The following is an 18,575-nucleotide window of genomic DNA, read 5'->3' as shown; positions in this document are numbered from 1 at the left end:
GGATCTATAAAAGTTCACAAGCAAAATTGTCCGTTTAGAATTATTATCTTGGCAGTGGATAGTACCTTGTATAATTTGATCCGTTTGTACATTTGATCGGTTTGATTATCGATAGTATACCAAAAGCTCCAAGCTATGTGAATAACAATTATGACTTGATCAAAAAATTGAACAATATTCAAATTAAATCAGATTTAATTTGGTTAGATTAGTTTGGTATCATTAGATGTAATATCCTTATTTATAAAAGTCCTTATGAACTTAGCGATGGATGCTCTTTCTAGCAGATGAAGTTATATTGAAAAAAATTGCAAAATACCGAAAGATGAATTCTTGAAGGCGATGCATTTAATTTTGGATTCTACTTACTTTACTTTCAATAATCACATTTATAAATAGACCTTTAGTACTCCAATGGGTTCGCCATTATCACCTATTATTACAGACTTAGTTATGCAAGATTTGGAAAGTCGTGTGCTGAGTAACATTGAATTCCCATTGCTTTTCTATTGGTATATATAATAGATGATATTGTACTTTGTTTATGGTACTATGGCTGAGGTAGATGACATTTTGAATAAATTTAACTCGTTTCACTCGAGACTTCAGTTTACGACGAAGGTAGGATAATACCATTAATTTCTTGGACACTATTATTATTTTAAAGAATGACGGACTAATTTTTGATTGGTACAAAAAACCCACCTTTTCGGGAAGATTTTTAAATTATTGGTTTCAGTATTTCCGATTTCACAAAAGAAAGGCATAATTTTGAATTTGATTGATAGAGTGTTTTATCTCTCACATTCAGAATTCCACAAAAGAAATTTAAATTTTGTGATTAGTATTTTATTAGAAAATGACTATCCGTTGAAATTTACTTTTTAAACTTTAAATGACAGGATAAAAAAATTAATAAAAAATCTAACTGTATGTATAAGACCTCTATCAATATAAGTAAAAAAGAACATATCAGATGGTTCACAATATTTTTTATTAATAGAATTTCCAACAAGTTTTGCAAATTTATCAATGGTATGTGTTATAGGATTGTTCATTATAGTATTAATAAGTTAAACAAATTCATTAGGGATCACAAGGATTTTGTCGAATTTGTCAAATGGAATGTGGTTTATTAAATCTAATGTCGTGATTGCGATGATACGTAAGACAAACAGGAAGAAAACTAAAAACGATTAGCAGAATATCGCAATCACATATGTAGAGTTACATCCACTCGTTCGTATCACAGATCATAGAGTGAGTTGCAATCATGACTTTAATTGGGATAATGTGAGAATTCTGAATTCTGAAAGAAATTGTAATAAGTGAATATAATGTTAGAGATGGTCTATATAAATCGTCAATCCAATGGTCTTAACATGTAAACACTGAGGGATTAAATCATCGATACATAGAAATTTTCAAATTACAAATTATAATATGTTTATTTTTATCATTGACCGATATGCTTTGTTCGCGCGACACATCTCTTTTTTCAACGGGTATTATGTGACTAACATCAGAACGAACATGACTCTTTTTTATGTTACTTAAATTATTTTTTAATCTAACTTTGACATCGTGATTTTTTAATTTGTTGTAATGGATTGATGATGCTTGGATCCGCATGTTGTAGGTGATAGGGTGAGTTTCTAGCTAGCATACATAAATTACGCAAATTAATATCTATCTATTCAAAAATATCTTGTTGCAATTATTAGCTTGAGTTCAACTATATGCTCCACTCAGCTAAGCAACTGGTTGGCACAACATTAGACTATGTTGAAGATGGTTCTCTCACATTTCCACTGCGACTTCATTATTGGAGGTCGGAACTACGATTGTGCGAGACGCAATTTAACAGATTTTATAGTGTGATAAGCAGTAATTTTTTATTACTGAAAATGACTCAAATAGTGAGCCGAAACGTACAAAATTGAATTTGTGACATATTAAAAGGTATTAGTTAGCACTGCGCAATATAATATCCAGCGCTGACTCCTAACCCCCATTTGTATTTTGTCGTTATTTTTTCATTGTAAAGATAAAATTTTTTAAATATCAATGAAAATTAACAAAAATGTTTGAAAATCATTTTTCTGCATATATTATATAAATTATAGAAATAAATTTTTCATTGATTTAAAACTTGAAATTGAAACTTTTCGAAGTAAAATAATTGAATAATAAAAATGCATTCTTTTTTTCTAAAGATACTCTTTATTAGAAATTTTGTGACAAATATTTTATGTATTATCAGGTACCATCAATGTCTTTTGCAGAAGGAATTTCGGTCACGTCATATGCAATGGCTTCACTAACGCAATTTTATTTATTATGTTCTTCCGTACAAACGTTATTAGACGCAGTAAGATTTAGTACTTTACATTATATAAATTATAATTTTATGTGTATTATTTCACAAACAAAAGAATTGCGGTTATACATAATTACAATAGAATTTCATAAAATTATGATCTAATGTAAAAGGAAAAGCAATTTGCATTTTATTTATTTAAAATATAAGTATATAAGGGTTGGAAAAATTACTTTTTAAAAGTGACGCGTTACTGTTACCGTCATTTGTGATAAAAAGTGACTTATTGCCGTTACTCGTTACTCGTTACTCGTTACCCAATTCTGAAAAGTAACACGTTATTATTACATAAAAATAATGATAAAAAAATTGATACTTTTTGTTACTTTTTTTGTAATTATGTTATAGAAGACGAGCCTACTTATCAATTTTGATAAAATTAAGGTCATTCGATACATTTTTGCACAACATGTGCGAATCTAATAAAAAAATAAGTGTCGCTTTGCCCCGCGAATCAAAATATTAAGCGTTAAAGTTGATGACTATTGATGTTAAGAAATTGTTAGATTTTTTTCATTTCGTGCAAAAACGCGTCGAATAATCCTAATTTCATCAAAATTGATGAATAGGCTTATCTTCTGCATAATTATTCTTTTTTAAAATTATTCTTTTGTTAAAACAGATTTCTAAGACAGAATGCTAAGACAAAATATAAATTAAATATGAAATACTTAGAAAGATATTCATTTTTGAACATATTTATTTTTTATTAATATTTTTATTAATATTTAAATTTAATTATTTAATTTAATTTAATTTAGTTTATTGCAAAACTATATGAAAAAGACTACATATTAACAGAGTAATAAACATAAAGTATGATACAATAGACTATAGTTAACATAAACATAAATACACCATATCGTATAATACATTTATACCATATTTTATTATAATATTTCAGTCTTTTATTCTTAAATAAAGAGAGGAATGTAAATGAAATAATAATAGTTAAAAAGTTTTTTATTTATTTAGTATCTATAATCTTATTGTTCATGACGACCGTTACCTATAAAAAAGTAACAATAGGAGAGTAATGGAGTCAATTTCGTTACTCATTATCAAAGAAAATGTAACGTTACTTTTTCGTTACTAATAAAAAAAAGTAATGGCGTTACCAAATCGTTACAAAAAAGTAACAAAAAAGTAATGTCGTCACAAGTAATGCATTATTTCCCAACTCTGTATATAAATAATAAACATAATTATGAATTACAAATATTGATAACATTAAATAAGAAATATGTAATTTATGATTGAATTATTTATTACAACTTGTTATTTTTTATGTTAATTATAGAGTACCGAAATAACAGACAAAGCATTTGATGAAGGCTGGTATCAATTTGGTCCATCAACGAAAAGTACATTTATATTATTGATAATGTCTAACAGTTTAGAATGCAGAATTGCGGCGATTGGAAAGTTTAATTTGTCTTTGCCTTCATTTATGACGGTAAAATTTATTAATTAAGATTTATTAATTATGACAGTAAAATTATTAATATGGATTTATACTTCCTATATGTCTTAAAATAATTAATACTTTAAACCGCTCACGTATTTTTTAATGGTGTTTTAGATCATAAATCAATCATATTCAATTGCTCTTTTGTTATTAAGAGCAAATTAAGAAAAACATTTTACACACATTTAAATTTATAGATATAAGATAGAAGATGGTTATTTTAAAACGAAAAATATTGATATGAATATTAAAAAATTTTATTATACAAGAAAGTAAATTCTTTTGTATAATATAATGAATCGAAAATACAATTTGAACAATTTGAACAATTTAATAAGCTACAATATCAATATGTAACAAACGTTATCATATTACTCACAATCAGAAATTTAATCTTTGTTTCTTGTCAATCTCGAATTATTCCTCAACTTAGAAATAATTGAACTTAAAATAAAAATAATTTGTTATATTTTAATAGCTATAACACTTATTTCAGAGAATACAGAAAATATCAGCACACAATTTAAGTATGTGTTTGTATTCAAAAAATATACGTGTTTATATATTAATTTGTGTCTAATTTTTTTGAAAATTTGTCGACCATAATATAAACTTATTTAATATAATAAGATTGCTATAATAATTAAAGTTTATTTTCTACTAATTTCTTTTCTATTTTCTTATTTGTTTTAATTATTGATTTTAAAATTGTTGACGACTTACTTTTTTTACTCGTAAATTAGCAGGCTTCAAAATATTTCATACATTTAATACATTAATAATTAATCGTATATATACATATAATAAAAATTATATTAATATATTTTATACAAAAAAATTTATATAAAAAATATATACATAATTCTGCGGTGATCACATCCTTGATATGAAGAATGCTATATGTATTCCCTATAGAATATCAACCATATATCAATACATTTTCTTCTTTCACAATAAATATGATCGCAGTTTACAACCGACGGAAGATGTTCGTTAAATAGCTTTAGCGTATTTAAATAATTGTAAGATAGGAAACAAGACCGTTTATATTAAATAACATTACAATTCGAAGTGCCACTACGGTCTAAGTATTAAGATATTGAACTAATATATATATTATTCAAACGAATGAATTAATTTCAGAAATAATAATTACGTGTCGATATGGTTGTCGACATTAACGCAATTAATCCGAAATGTAATAATCCCCCCAAAATTCCCCAAATTAATCTTAAAAAACTGTAATAAACTTATTGCGAAAAAATATTTCCTCGGCCGGGAGTCGAACCCGGATCTCTTGCATTCCGTGCGAGCGTCCTGAGCCTTTAGACTACCGAGACCTTAGCAATAATTTTTCGCAATAACTGATATGTATCGAGAGTAACGCATTATTTCAGCGCGCGTTTATAAACAATAAGATAGGAAACAAGATCGTTTATATTAAATAACATTACAATCCGAAGCGTCACTACGGTCTAAGTATTAAGATGTTGAACTAATATATATATTATTAAAACGAATGAATTAATTTCAGAAATAATAATTACGTGTCGATATGGTTGTCGACATTAACGCAATTAAAAATGTAATAATTATTTAATACAAACGGTCTTGTTTCCTATCTTATTGTTTATAAACGCGCGCTGAAATAATGCGTTACTCTCGATACATATCGGTTATTGCGAAAAATTATTGCTAAGGTCTCGGTAGTCTAAAGGCTCAGGACGCTCGCACGGAATGCAAGAGATCCGGGTTCGACTCCCGGCCGAGGTAATATTTTTTCGCAATAAGTTTATTACAGTTTTTTAAGATTAATTTGAGGAATTTTGGGGGGATTATTACATTTCGGATTAATTGCGTTAATGTCGACAATCATATCGACATGTAATTATTATTTCTGAAATTAATTCATTCGTTTGAATAATATATATATTAGTTCAACATCTTAATACTTAGACCGTAGTGGCGCTTCGGATTGTAATGTTATTAAATAATTGTGATTTTGCACATACACACACACACACACACAAACAAAATTTTTTTTTAATAAATATTATATTTCAGAAAGTCACTTTGATCTTGAAATATGATGTCAAGATCATGATCCTGAGTGATCTTCAAAAAGATTTAGCTGGCGCTCGTTGTTTGTTAAAAAGTTATAATCATAAAATGTAAAAAATTATCTGTATAAATCGAATGATATGGAGGATTATGATACGTACAACTTTTCGTGCGAAATGAAGGCTAGTCTATCCCATCCCTCACCTCAGACTTTTTAAGCGAAACGAGATCTATCACACCCCTCTATTTAGAAAGTTGGATGGCCCCAGGTGGAGAGGATTTGGAGTGGATCTCGCTTCGCGTGAAAAATCGTACGTCTTTAAGCAGAAAGGAAGATAGAGTGAATTTTGATTTGCGGAAAGTCTGCCCCTTGGCAGGTGTGAGGTAGGATAAAATTTCCTTCACACGAAAAGTCATTTCACAGACGGGGGGGGGGGGGGAGGGAGATGGGATCTAGAGGCGCCCAATTATCTACGTGAAGCCTAACTTCACATAGATAATTGGGCGCCTCTAGACAGAGGGATGTAGTGTGGATCTCGTTTCGCGTGGAAAGTCACATTGAGTTATTTGTATATAATAGTTACAATTTAAATTATATTACAGTTAAATACACATTTATATTGTTAATTTCATTTGTAAATAACTTTTAACGAATAATGAGTACAAGCTGAAATCTTCTGAAGGTTACTCGAAATCATGACAATATATATTAAGGTCAAAGTCATTGGAGATAATCCTCATAAACAGGAGATTTATCTTTTTTTGTATGAAAGTCTGTGAAATGTAGAGGAGATGGTCTTATTACGGCCCCTATTTACATTTTATACAATAACTTGGTTAATAATCAAATTTAAATTTAAAACTTAAGATTACATTCTTCAAAGTGTCAATCGATTCTAAACTTAAAAAGTTATCAAACATTTATTATATAAAATATTATTTATAAAAATGTGGCGACATTGCATTAATAAAAAAAACATACAGTGTTTGATTACAAAATTAACAAAAAACATTTTAGAATGTATGCAAATAAATGTATATATGTACACATAATTTCTGCATAGTTGCTCGATAAAATCTCAGTATTAAAAACATACATAAAAAACTATAGATTAACAACTAGTAAAACTGCAATCAATTATCAAATAATTATTTTGATACGAAAATCTTAAAAAAGAAGCTGCAGATAATTAATAAACATAAAGGGCTACTATTAGCAAAATGCCATGCTATTGTTATAACTCAAAACATATACTCGTACAGTCAAATAAAATGTTGAATAGCAAACACATTCACAAATACATATATTTGTAATAATATATTTAAGTTTAAGAAAAATAAGGAAGTAGGTGTAATTAAATGCTAAAGTGTATCTTAGAAACGTTTCGAAATTAAAAGTAAACATGCGTTATAATAAGTGCTAGCTATTGAGTATTGGCATAGTAACGTTATGATGTAATTATTTATTCTTTGTTCATAAATTTTAATACATCTATATTATGTGTAAGTAAATATAAATTTACGTTTCTTACGCTGTTAATTATCATATCCACATGATCGAACGAAGAGTGAATATATATTGACATAATTGGATAAAAATTAGAATAGAGGAATAAAATTGTTAGTTAATAGTTAGTTAATAGTTAGGATGATACGTATTGTTACGAGTTTGCTTTGACTTAAAGTTCGCGCATGGGGCGAGAGCTCACGCGTGTACGCGTGATTGGCGATGGCACTTGGCGGCGCTGTCTGTATAGCATTTTCCGTTGCAGTTGCCCCCATTCTCGTCATTGTCGCCGTTCATGGCATTCTGTCGGCCATATTACTTCAGTTTTCGGCCATATTCTTCTCAATTATTGGTGCTTGCACATACGCTGGAAAGTTCCTTTCAAAGAAAGTTGCGTTACAAGGAAAGTTGCTTTATGCTGAAAAGTTTCTTTACGCTGGAAAGTTGCTTTACAGAATAGCAGCCAGTAAGTTTTGTTGTCGGTCGCTTGGAATAGAACCGCTGGATAGAAACCGGTTCTGTTGCCGGTTGCTTAAATGATCTTGAGAATGCCTCCAAGGGACGTCATTACTGGCATGCTTTAACTTTTATGCATTTCTTGCATTGGAAAGATGCATGGGATCTCTCTAGTTAAATTTGGACATACTGGATGAGTATTCACGAATGAGTATTTACAAGAATCTTTAAGCATTCATTACCATTGTCAGTTGCGAGTCTGATTTTAGATAACGCTCCCGTGGGAAGTTATCCTATGCATTTTACGATTTTTTAAGTGCGACGTGGCGCCTGTTTTTCTAAAATGAAATTGTTAGTCAGTCTCGGATGACAAAGCCTAGATTTTTTCTATTACGTGACTTCGGTGCATTTATAATGTCTTTTGCAATTTTGTCTATTTTAGGGCCTACATTAAGATTGTTATTCCTTCCGGGTTGATTGGCATTTACGACTTTTCGTGGAGCCTGTCCGGTCCTTCTTTTCAATTCTGTCAGACCGTTATCAGAAGGCTCCACTCGAATCTCGCAGACGCCAACCATAGTCGCGACGTGGAGCCGAAGAAAAAAATCATGGCGTCTGTAGGACGTAACACCCCTAGCCTTAGACAAATGTTGGGGTGTGAGAACGCAACATTTGCAAAACAAAAAAAAAAGGTATCGGTTCTTTTCTTTCGACAATTTGATGGGTTTGACTATATGGTCGGACCCACATTTAAGTGTTATTCCTTATATGTGCGTCCCTTGGTTTATTAGAGAAGCAGGAAAGAATAGGACATTTCTAAAATTCGCCTCTTCAGTTCTTTCATCCTTTCATTTTACAAGTAAATGTCAATATCCTGGTATGCATCAACATTTTGATATCCGTCCGTAAGTTTATGGCTAATGTCATTAAGAAGCAGGAAAGAAAAATAGGATTCCTTTTGGAATTCTTTCTACTCCTTGTTATGCTATAATGTTATGGTATATACTTATAATAATGCAACTAAAGTACTTAGGTGCTCATTGAAAGATACTCCTGCGAATATAATTTTAATTAACGCTAAGATTTGCCAATCTTTGCTGGAGAATTTGTATAACTCTATACATATATATGTGTATATTTTAATGTTAAATATACATATTATTTTCTCCTTTTTCTTTTCCCTTAGTATTGACAAGTGGATGTTGGAATATTTGAAAGAATGAATACCTGAAAGTCGCCAACCTCCCAAAAAAAAGATTTATTGCATCGACCTGTGCAATGATCGAAGGTACTTCCCATCTCCAGTTTAAAGTGTCTTATCGGTGTGCCGAAATTTTTTGATGCGGCTTCTACACTTATTCCTCCACGGCTTGACATTTATTGTCGTTTTTACCGCAGGTCGAACAGTTTTTGCAGTCGTCCACAGACTCTCTATGGACGAGGCAAGGGTCATGTAGCATCCTTTATTTGAGATTTCTGCGTGGCAACGGTCGCAGATTTTCATCAGGATACTTTGGCGGACTCTGTGTGTGACGTAATGCACTGAGGTTTCGGTCAAATATCGAAACTATCAACTAAATTTTTCCATTTAATTGAAATACAAAGATCTTTATACGATCTAGTGATTTGGAGATGGTGATAGTGCACTGGCAAATTATAGGCTGTAATTGATGATCAGGTGCATATGAGGAAAATTCTTTTAACAGAAAGGAGGAAAGCAGGACAATTTGTCTAAGAATAAAGGAAAGATGTTGTTCTTAATTAATCTTACTTCAACAATATATATATATATATATATATATATATATATATATATAATTACACACAAAAAAAATATTTAAAAAAACTGGAAGAAATAAATAATAATAAAATAATAAATATAATAATAAAAATTAGTGATAGAAACATATTATAAAGGTTTTATATATTATATATATTAGGTGTTGGAATTAATTCGTAGCGTTTTACAAGTGATGGGAAGTACTTTCATTAATGTATTTTTTAATGCTCATGTGAAATAAATAACATTCTTTCATTAAAAAACGCTACGAATTAATTCCAACACCTAATACAAAAATATGCACACAGATATACATATATATATCTATACATATAATAAGGGAAGTTCAGGGATAGTATTATAGGCTGTAATTGACGATCAGGTGGCTTGCCCACCTGATTATGGGCATGTACCCTTCCATAATAATAAGCATAAGAATATATATATACATATATATATATATATATTATATATATATATATATACATAAATTATAATACCTGTGTTAACAATAAATTCAGTTGTGGAATCCAAGATTTGGAAAACTATATTGAACTGCTCAAGAGTCGAAAACAAAATATCTAACTCTAATCATGAAAGACGGTTTATATACAATTTTGTGTATTTTTGAAGATAATTTCTGACGTTAGTCTTTTTTTAGTCTTTTGAAAGAATGATTCTATATCTAATATCTGAATATTATCCCAATTAAATTTATGACAATATTCAAATTGATGTTGTGAAACTACATTGTGAGCGCTATTTAATTTTTTAATGTTAGTTTTATGTTCATTTATTCCAGTTTTAACTTTTCTTTTAGTTTGGCCCACGTAAGAGAGATGTTTTTTTTATAGGAATCTTTCATCGATTAAGTCGAATACCATACATTTCGAATCATTATTTTTCCTACAATTTTTTATTTTAAGGTACACGAATAATTGTTATACGAAAATATTAGGTGTTGGAATTAATTCGTAGCGTTTTTTAATGAAAGAATGTTATTTATTTCACATGAGCATTAAAAAATACATTAATGAAAGTACTTCCCATCTCTTGTAAAACGCTACGAATTAATTCCAACACCTAATATATTATTTGACCTTTTACAGATGATTAATTAAACTATTTGTATCACGAAAGTATATTAAGGGAAAAACAATTTTTGCGTGAGACTATCAGTCTTTCTATCTTTTCGCGCATTTTATTTACTCAGCCGATCATCGATTAATTGAGTTTGATGTTTACTAGTGCAATATAGAATCCACACAATGAACGCTCTCGTGTTCTCATATTCTCAAGAATCTCGGGTTTTCGAGGCAACGTGCGATATTATTATCAAAATATCACTTTCCTTCTCTACTATTTCTATATATTAGGGGTTTGCATTAAAAGCCACTGTTCACGTTTAGATGGCAGTAACTGCGTATGCTATGATCAGAGACATCTGCTACTTATATCATTTTTAAATGTGAACATTTCCTACTAAAATTCAGTCAACAGACGTCATCCTTGTTTACATATGTGCTTTTCTATAACTGAATTAAAATGGAACGTGATAAGTTGTTTTTCCGATGTGTACTTTTACATTATTTTGATTTGAAAAAAAGTGCAGCTGAAACTCATCGATTGCTTGCGGAAATTTATAGTGAATCTGCTCTATCGGAAACAGTATGTAGAGACTGGTTTCGACGATTCAAAAGTGGTGATTGTGACGTTCACGACAAACAACGAACAGGTCAACCGAAAAAATTCGAAGATGAACAACTGCAAGCTCTATTGGAAGGAAATCCAGCTCAAACACTCAAAGAATTGTCTCAACAACTGAAAGTCGATAAATCAACTATTTTTCGACGTTTACAAGCTATGGGAAAGATTCAGAAAGAAGGAAAATGGCAGCCACATGAATTGACCGAAAATGCCATTGCCAACCGTTTAAACATCTCAATTTCTTTGCTTGCAAAGCATAACAAGAAGAGTTTCTTGTGGCGTATCGTGACCGGCGATGAAAAATGGATTTTTGTCAACAACCCAAAACGCAAAGAATCATGGGTTGATCCTGGCCAACCATCAATATCGACTCCAAAGCGAAATATCCACGGTCATAAAGCAATGCTCTGTATTTGGTGGGATATGGAAGGTGTCGTGTATTATGAGCTGCTTAAACCGAATGAAACAATTACCACCGAGCGTTATCAACAACAATTGGAACGTTTGAATGATAATTTGATGCAAAAACGATCATCAATTGCATCAAATCGTCGAAAGGTGATTTTACTCCATGATAACGCTCGGCCGCATGTTGCTATAGCCGTGAAACAAACACTGATAGATCTCGAATGGGAGGTTCTCCCGCACCCAGCGTATTCTCCGGACTTAGCACCAAGCGATTATCATCTGTTCCGATCGATGCAACATGCTCTAGAAGATACACACTTCCATAATTATAGCGAAGTCGAAAATTGGGTTGCTGAATGGATTGACTCAAAAGACAGACTATTCTTTCGTCGTGGAATTCAACTTCTGCCTGAAAAGTCATAGCTTCCGAGGGAAAATACTTTGATTGAGGTATTCATATATTTTGTTATTGAAATAAGTGCTCAAATATAAAGAAAAAACAGCGGCTTTTAATGCAAACCCCTAATATTTTTCCTATTTATTTTAAACATTAATTGGAATAAAATGAGGTGTATTAGATATTATTATAGTGCATACTTCTACGAATTACTCAACATTCAAATTTGTGAGTGTGAAAGTATCCACTCTCGGCCAATATGTATGTCTTTTAATTTAAGATGTTATGTTGTAATAAATTTAATTGTAGCATTTTGAATTATATCATAACTTATAAAGTAAATTATTTAAAAAATATTGTACTGTTACTTTCATCTTATTTATTTTAAATAACGTACCTGTTCAACGGAAACCGCGAGAAGGTGGTGGTCTCTTCCGTCAGGAGGGAAATGTAAAAAATTGTCATTATATAAAAATAAATATAAAATTCATAAATAAATTTACAATATATTTACATTTACAATTGTTGTCAAAAAATAAATGTTAAAAATTAATTTTTTACATATCCCTGGGTGTTGCGTGTGTGCGCGCGCGCGTGTGCGTGTGTGTGTGTGCGTGTGTATGTGTGTGTTTGATAATATTTTTAAGCTTTTAAGCGTCATGTCCGGAAATTTTAATACACTGATTTTTTCCTTCCTAATGAGTGAGATGTCTAAAATCGATGCAAGATCAACTTTATATAAGGTACCTCTCAAAGTTCTTTATGAAATATCTTGAAGATGCTTATTAAAGAACTTTTAAAGAAATTTTAATATTGCTGTATGTGTCGACTTTAAACGTTTCGCTCATTGGGTTCATAAGCGTCATACCCTCGCGGACAATATTTTTAATACGTTTTTAAATGTTATATCCTAACGGATGTTTAAGGAAATTTACAAAGATTTAAATTTTACATTTAATATTTTTAATCCGTTCTCGAGGGACTAGCAATATTATTTGTATCAGCAACACGTAATCCTAAAGTACTGCGTTTTTTTTAGCAACACTACTAATACGTTCGTCGACATACGAGACAAATGTTTTTCTTCAATAATCATACTTAAAGAAGTTTCTCCTCTCGCTTTTAATGTTGATTTCACAATGCAAGCGGCATTAACAGAAACTGATGACAATTTGTTGCGTTTTTTTGTTTTCAAATCAATTAAGAAGGAAAACATCCACGTCGGCATTTGAATTTGGAAGACATCGTATTATAGCATTTAAAAGTTTTGTTAAGTTTGGATATTTATCGATGTTCTTTGGATGTTGAGATTGCAAAATTTGTTTCCACATATCATCGAATCTTAATTTAGCGAGACTGATTTTCTTCTGTAATGCAAAATCTAATGGCAATGCAAACCATTCTTTCTTTAAAGCGTCTTCATTGAAATCACCGATAATTTGAGCTACGAATAAAACATTGCTGAATGATGTTTCTCTATCAGTATCTTGTAAACATACTGAAGACCCAAAAACATTTAATCTTGATAAAAAAATATTGTTTACAGGCAATCTTTTACGAATTTCCTCAGCAGCAGTCACGTAAAACATCAAGCAGTTGCTTCAAACTATTGTAACTACGTTTTCGTGTCCTTGTATCATTAATTCGTTAAGATATTCCTGACATTCTGATCCTAAGTTAATTTCATCAAGATTTCTTTGATTTTCTTTTAAAGAAAACAGTATATGTACCGAAAAACATTGTATATGCTCATACTTTAAAAAATTTTGGCATATTTTATAAAGTAATGTTAAAGATTTTTGTTGCAATTCATGAATTCGTGCTTCTAATGATTGAAAATGTGAATTAAATTTGTTAAACAAATCTAAATTATATTGTAAGAAAAGAAAATAAGCTTTTGTCTCTACATTATCCATTATAGACAATAAATCTTTGGCAGGACTTGCTTTTTCGCTTACAACTATTTCATAAAGGAAGTATCTTATTGTATCCCAATATTTTAGAAGTCTTTCAACTCAAAAATAGCGAGAAAGCCAGCGCTTATCACATAATTTTAATATTTTAAGACTTTTTTCTTGAAAACATTTACAATATTCAGTGAATACAGCTGATCGTTTTGGACTGCTGTTAATATATCTAGCAATCTTTTTAATAAATTCCTCGCAAAAATCGGGTATTTTATTGCACGTAGCATTTGCCACTAACATGGAGGAATGGCAAGGGCATGGGAATGTTAGTAAACGTGGACATACTTGTTCCAATTTTTTTTTAAACGATAAATGTTTCCCTGTCATGACAGACGCATTATCGCATGACAAGGCAACAATATTTGTAAATGGTATCTGTAATGTCAACATTTCATTTCTAAATGCTTCTGTTACGTCCAAACCCTTGAAAATTTGGTCAAGGAGACAATGAGGGAGAATGGAGAGGGTATGGAAGGACGGTTAGACTCAATCTCACAGGTATATACGCGCGGAGGCGAACATCTGTGAGTCGTACGCACTTTTTTAGTCCCGGAATGTGGGTCAACGTCCGAAGGGACGCTATGACATCTGGACAGTGCGAACGTCGGTCCTACTATTTGGGTCAAGGAACTTAATCCCTTTGATCCAGGACTGGACCTCGTGCGATCTCAGGTACTCGAGGGAAGTGAATACGAGAGTGAATGATTTTAATAAATGACAGGGAAATACCTTATGTTACGTTTATTAATAATAAAAAAAAATTAGAGAAATGTTACATATAATAAACTTCTTCCACCCTTTTTTCATTATATAAAAATATAATTAACACCTTATGGATGTGTGTGTGTGTGTGTGTGTTGGTGTATGCATGTGTGTGTGTGTAGAGGAGAAAGGGTTAGCGAGTATGGACGGCGAGGAAAGTGTTGCAGGAGCATATCGGCATGAGATGCTTATAAAGGACGATCTAAGGTGTGGGATTTCCGGGGGTATACACGGTGACTAGTCTGTGCCCTTCGTAGGAGAGGGACGTAAAAAACCGGAATCCGATCCCAATCGATCGGCTCGGGGTTTAGTTGAAATGGGAGGGGCGGGAGTTGATCCAAAGGAGGAAGAGGGAGTGGGAATCCTTCTTCGTGAGGAGGAGGAGGAGGGAATCGTTCCTCGAGAGGAGGAGGGGAATAACCGAGGATTTCTCGGATAGCGGGGTCGACAAGAGGAGAGATGAGATCTAAGAGTTGTGTCTGTAATGTTGGTGAGTAAGAGATCTCGCTAAATTGCATCGGTCGGTTGAGGCGGCGCGATTGTGAGTGGCCCAAGGGGACGGTTCCGCCTACTCCTCCGGACATAGAGAGTTCTTCCGCGTTTTTGAATGATACGCACTACAAACCGAAGGGTTAAAATGACGTGCATGTATGTTCTTGGAAACGGACGCAAGTGTATATAGATATAGATATATGTGTTTTCATGCGGGGAAACGAGGGGATCAACTGGAAGGAGTAGCGACTTATTGTTAGTTGCCAAGATATCGAGTAGGTTCCGGTGGGTGACTCGTCGAAGGAGATCCGTCGTCTGCGGAAAGCGTCAGAAGGGCAGTTGTAGTGGCGTACGCCTAATGATTGGGTGCCGATTTGCCCAGAACTTCGCACTCGTATGGAATCGCGAACTGGCGTGATTAGCGTCAGTTTTAGTAATTCCCGCACTTCCCGCGATAATAGGTCAACTCGTAGACTGCACGTGAACTGACGCGAACCGAGTTAGTTTGATCTTTTTACTGACGCTCTGCGGGACTCTATTTATATCCCGAAAAAAAAGATGTTGTGCCCTTTGTCTAGGATGCAAAAGTTAGTTGTAATGTCACGCGAGATTTACGATTTTTATAATATTTTATCATTGTTGATATAGAGTATATCGTTAGAGTAGTTTCGAGAAGAAAAGAAATGATTTACGGTTTTGCTTAAAGAGCCAAGATTGCTTTGAGACGGTTGACGAATTTTGTTATTCTCGCGGAAAATACGGCTAAGTAAACAGATGGTTACCATGTACAAATAGGTTTGCGTGCAGGGCTACCATTGTCAGTTGTGAGTCTGGTTTCAGATAATGCTCCTGTTGGAAGTTATTCTATGCGTTTTTTTTAAGTGCGACGTGGCGCCTGTTTTCTAAGATGAAATTGTTAGTCAGTCTCGGATGACAAAGTCTAGATTTTTACTGTTGCGTGATTTCGGTGTATTTATAATGTCTTTCGCAATCTTGTCTCTTTTCGGGCCTACATTAAGATTGTTATTCATTCCGGGTTGATGGCATTTACGAGTTTTCGCGGAGCCTGTCCGGTCCCTCTTTTCAATTCTGTCAGACCGTTATCAGAAGATTCCGCTCGGGTCTCGCAGACGCTAATCATAGTCGCGACGTGGAGCCGAAGAAAAAAATCGTGGCGTCTGTAGGACGTAACACTTCATACAACTTTTCTGCGCTGCAATCTCTATCATCAATATCAATTAATTTGACTAATTGCGTTCGATTATCTAATGTTTTTGTATGTATCGAATGTATCGAACAAGAAAAGCCATCCATTTGTTATTACAAATATCAGATGTTTCATCGATAAATATTGTAAATTTTGTGTTCTGAATGTTGTTCACAACACATTCCGTTTCAACTGGCTTCAAAACATTTGTAATAATATTTGTACATTTTTTACGACTCATTTTCATGCTTTGTAATACATTAAGATCCTTTCCAATATATTGGAACAAACTAAGAATCTCAGTTGCAGTTATATGAATAATATTTTTTTCCGTGATTAATGTGGCAAATCTTATTTCTACTTCTTTTATATGCTCCTCGAATAACAAAAGCGATTCATTATTTTGTACATTTAAATTTTCATTCGATTCACTTGTTTCATTAAAAGAACTTTTACATTTGTTTACATGTGCTTCGGATTCTGCGTGACGATGGATGTGAGATAAATGAGCAGTAAGATACTTGTCACAGATTAAACAATAAAATAAGTTTTCTTCATGTGACACTTCACGTACAACCAACATTTGAACTGCTCAAAATTTCTGCTAACCATTTCTTTTTAAATGTTAATGTATTGTTACATTTTTTAATTGAAGTATCGTTAATAGATGATGAATGAATTGAAGTATCGTCATTAATGGACAATAAATTCTTTTTAAGATTATTTTTATGACACACAGAATTCGCATGTCGCGAAACATGTATTGAATCACATGAATAATTTTTATTGCACACATTGCAGTAATATTGCTATCAGATGATACTTCGCGTATCCAAAATTTGTATCTTTCGTCTGTAAGCTAAACTTCTGAAAAACTTCGCTTACATTTTTTTAATTCGTCACACATGTCTCTATATTGCTATGCTAACTAAATATATAACTAAATATTTAAATATGCAATGTATATTTGTGTGTGTATATGTATATTGTGTGAAATTGCACCTTACCTTCAATATTATAGCTAATATTGAAAATGATGTGGCGATACTGCTTGCGATCATGCGAAAATCAACAATAATATATAGCGCATCGTTGCGGCAAAACTTGAATGCTTATTTATTAGTTCGCGAACGCGACTCACATATACATGCATACACCGTGTGGAGGAGCTGCACGGAGTATACGAAAGAAGACGACGACGCGATGGAAGGTTAGTACAAGCAATTTATTATTTTAACGTAAGCGAAGATTGAATATCGAAATTATTTTGATAATAAATAGAAAATATCCGGTATCCGATATTATTCGACACTTTTTTACTATCCGAATAGTCGGATATCATTAGTATCCGAGAATGTATAATATTTGGTTGAAATTAAATATCATTAAATTGTTGATTTTTTCTTATACAAATGTTCTAGAAATAAGTATGCATATTGCATATTTATGATGCTATAATATCTTATACATTGTTGTAAAATTACAATTTTTTATAGCCTTTTTCTTAGAAAACATTTTCTCGGTATCCGGTCGGATATCCGGAAAATGTAGGATATCCGATTCGAAGAAATTGCCTTCTCAGATATCCAATATCCAGTTTCCGATAATTTTAAGATGTTATGCATCTCTAATAATAAATCTGTACTATTCATATTTATTATAAATATTAATATAAATGAAAATTGGTATACTATAATTAGGGTTGCTAGATGGCTGGGATTTCCCATAAATTACCAGAAATATATAATTTTAACGAAATCTTAGGTTTCATCTTACATTTTCAATTCACTTTTTACGATCGCAAACGTCGGCACTTACATTTAAGATTTATAGACAATTATTCATACTCAACTTTGTGCGTTGTGGCATCATCGAGTTTTCTCAAAAGATTTTTTTGTAAATAATTATAAAAATTTTTAAAAATAATATAAGTCTTATATAGTTTTCGACCTTTCTATTTAAAGAAAAAAGTTATTTTACTTA

General features: G+C 31.8%; 2 protein-coding genes across 5 annotated transcripts in view; one reads left to right on the top strand and one right to left on the bottom strand.

The window, feature by feature from the left end:
* The window catches only part of LOC105147875 (uncharacterized), a 36,296-nt gene extending 31,667 nt beyond the window's left edge, over positions 1-4,629 (top strand). Inside the window, exons 3-5 of one of the 3 annotated variants that reach the window (XM_087416468.1) lie at positions 2,264-2,371; positions 3,681-3,836; positions 4,345-4,629. In XM_087416468.1, the coding sequence (XP_087272594.1) occupies positions 2,264-2,371; positions 3,681-3,836; positions 4,345-4,428 (348 nt within the window). In that variant the 3' untranslated portion in view covers positions 4,429-4,629. Of the gene's footprint in view, positions 1-2,263; positions 2,372-3,680; positions 3,837-3,962 lie in introns of all 3 variants that reach the window. The other 2 variants (XM_087416467.1, XM_087416469.1) reach the window with 2 other exon arrangements.
* The window catches only part of LOC105151168 (uncharacterized), a 212,709-nt gene that overhangs the window by 88,508 nt on the left and 105,626 nt on the right, over positions 1-18,575 (bottom strand). The gene's annotated exons all lie outside the window — the stretch shown is intronic.

The sequence above is a fragment of the Acromyrmex echinatior genome, unplaced genomic scaffold (assembly GCF_024713525.1).
Source record: "Acromyrmex echinatior isolate Ae372 unplaced genomic scaffold, ASM2471352v2 Scaffold23, whole genome shotgun sequence".
Lineage (NCBI taxonomy): Eukaryota > Metazoa > Arthropoda > Insecta > Hymenoptera > Formicidae > Acromyrmex > Acromyrmex echinatior.
The sequence above is the reverse complement of the archived record's forward strand: the minus strand, read 5'-3'. Positions and strand labels throughout refer to the sequence as shown.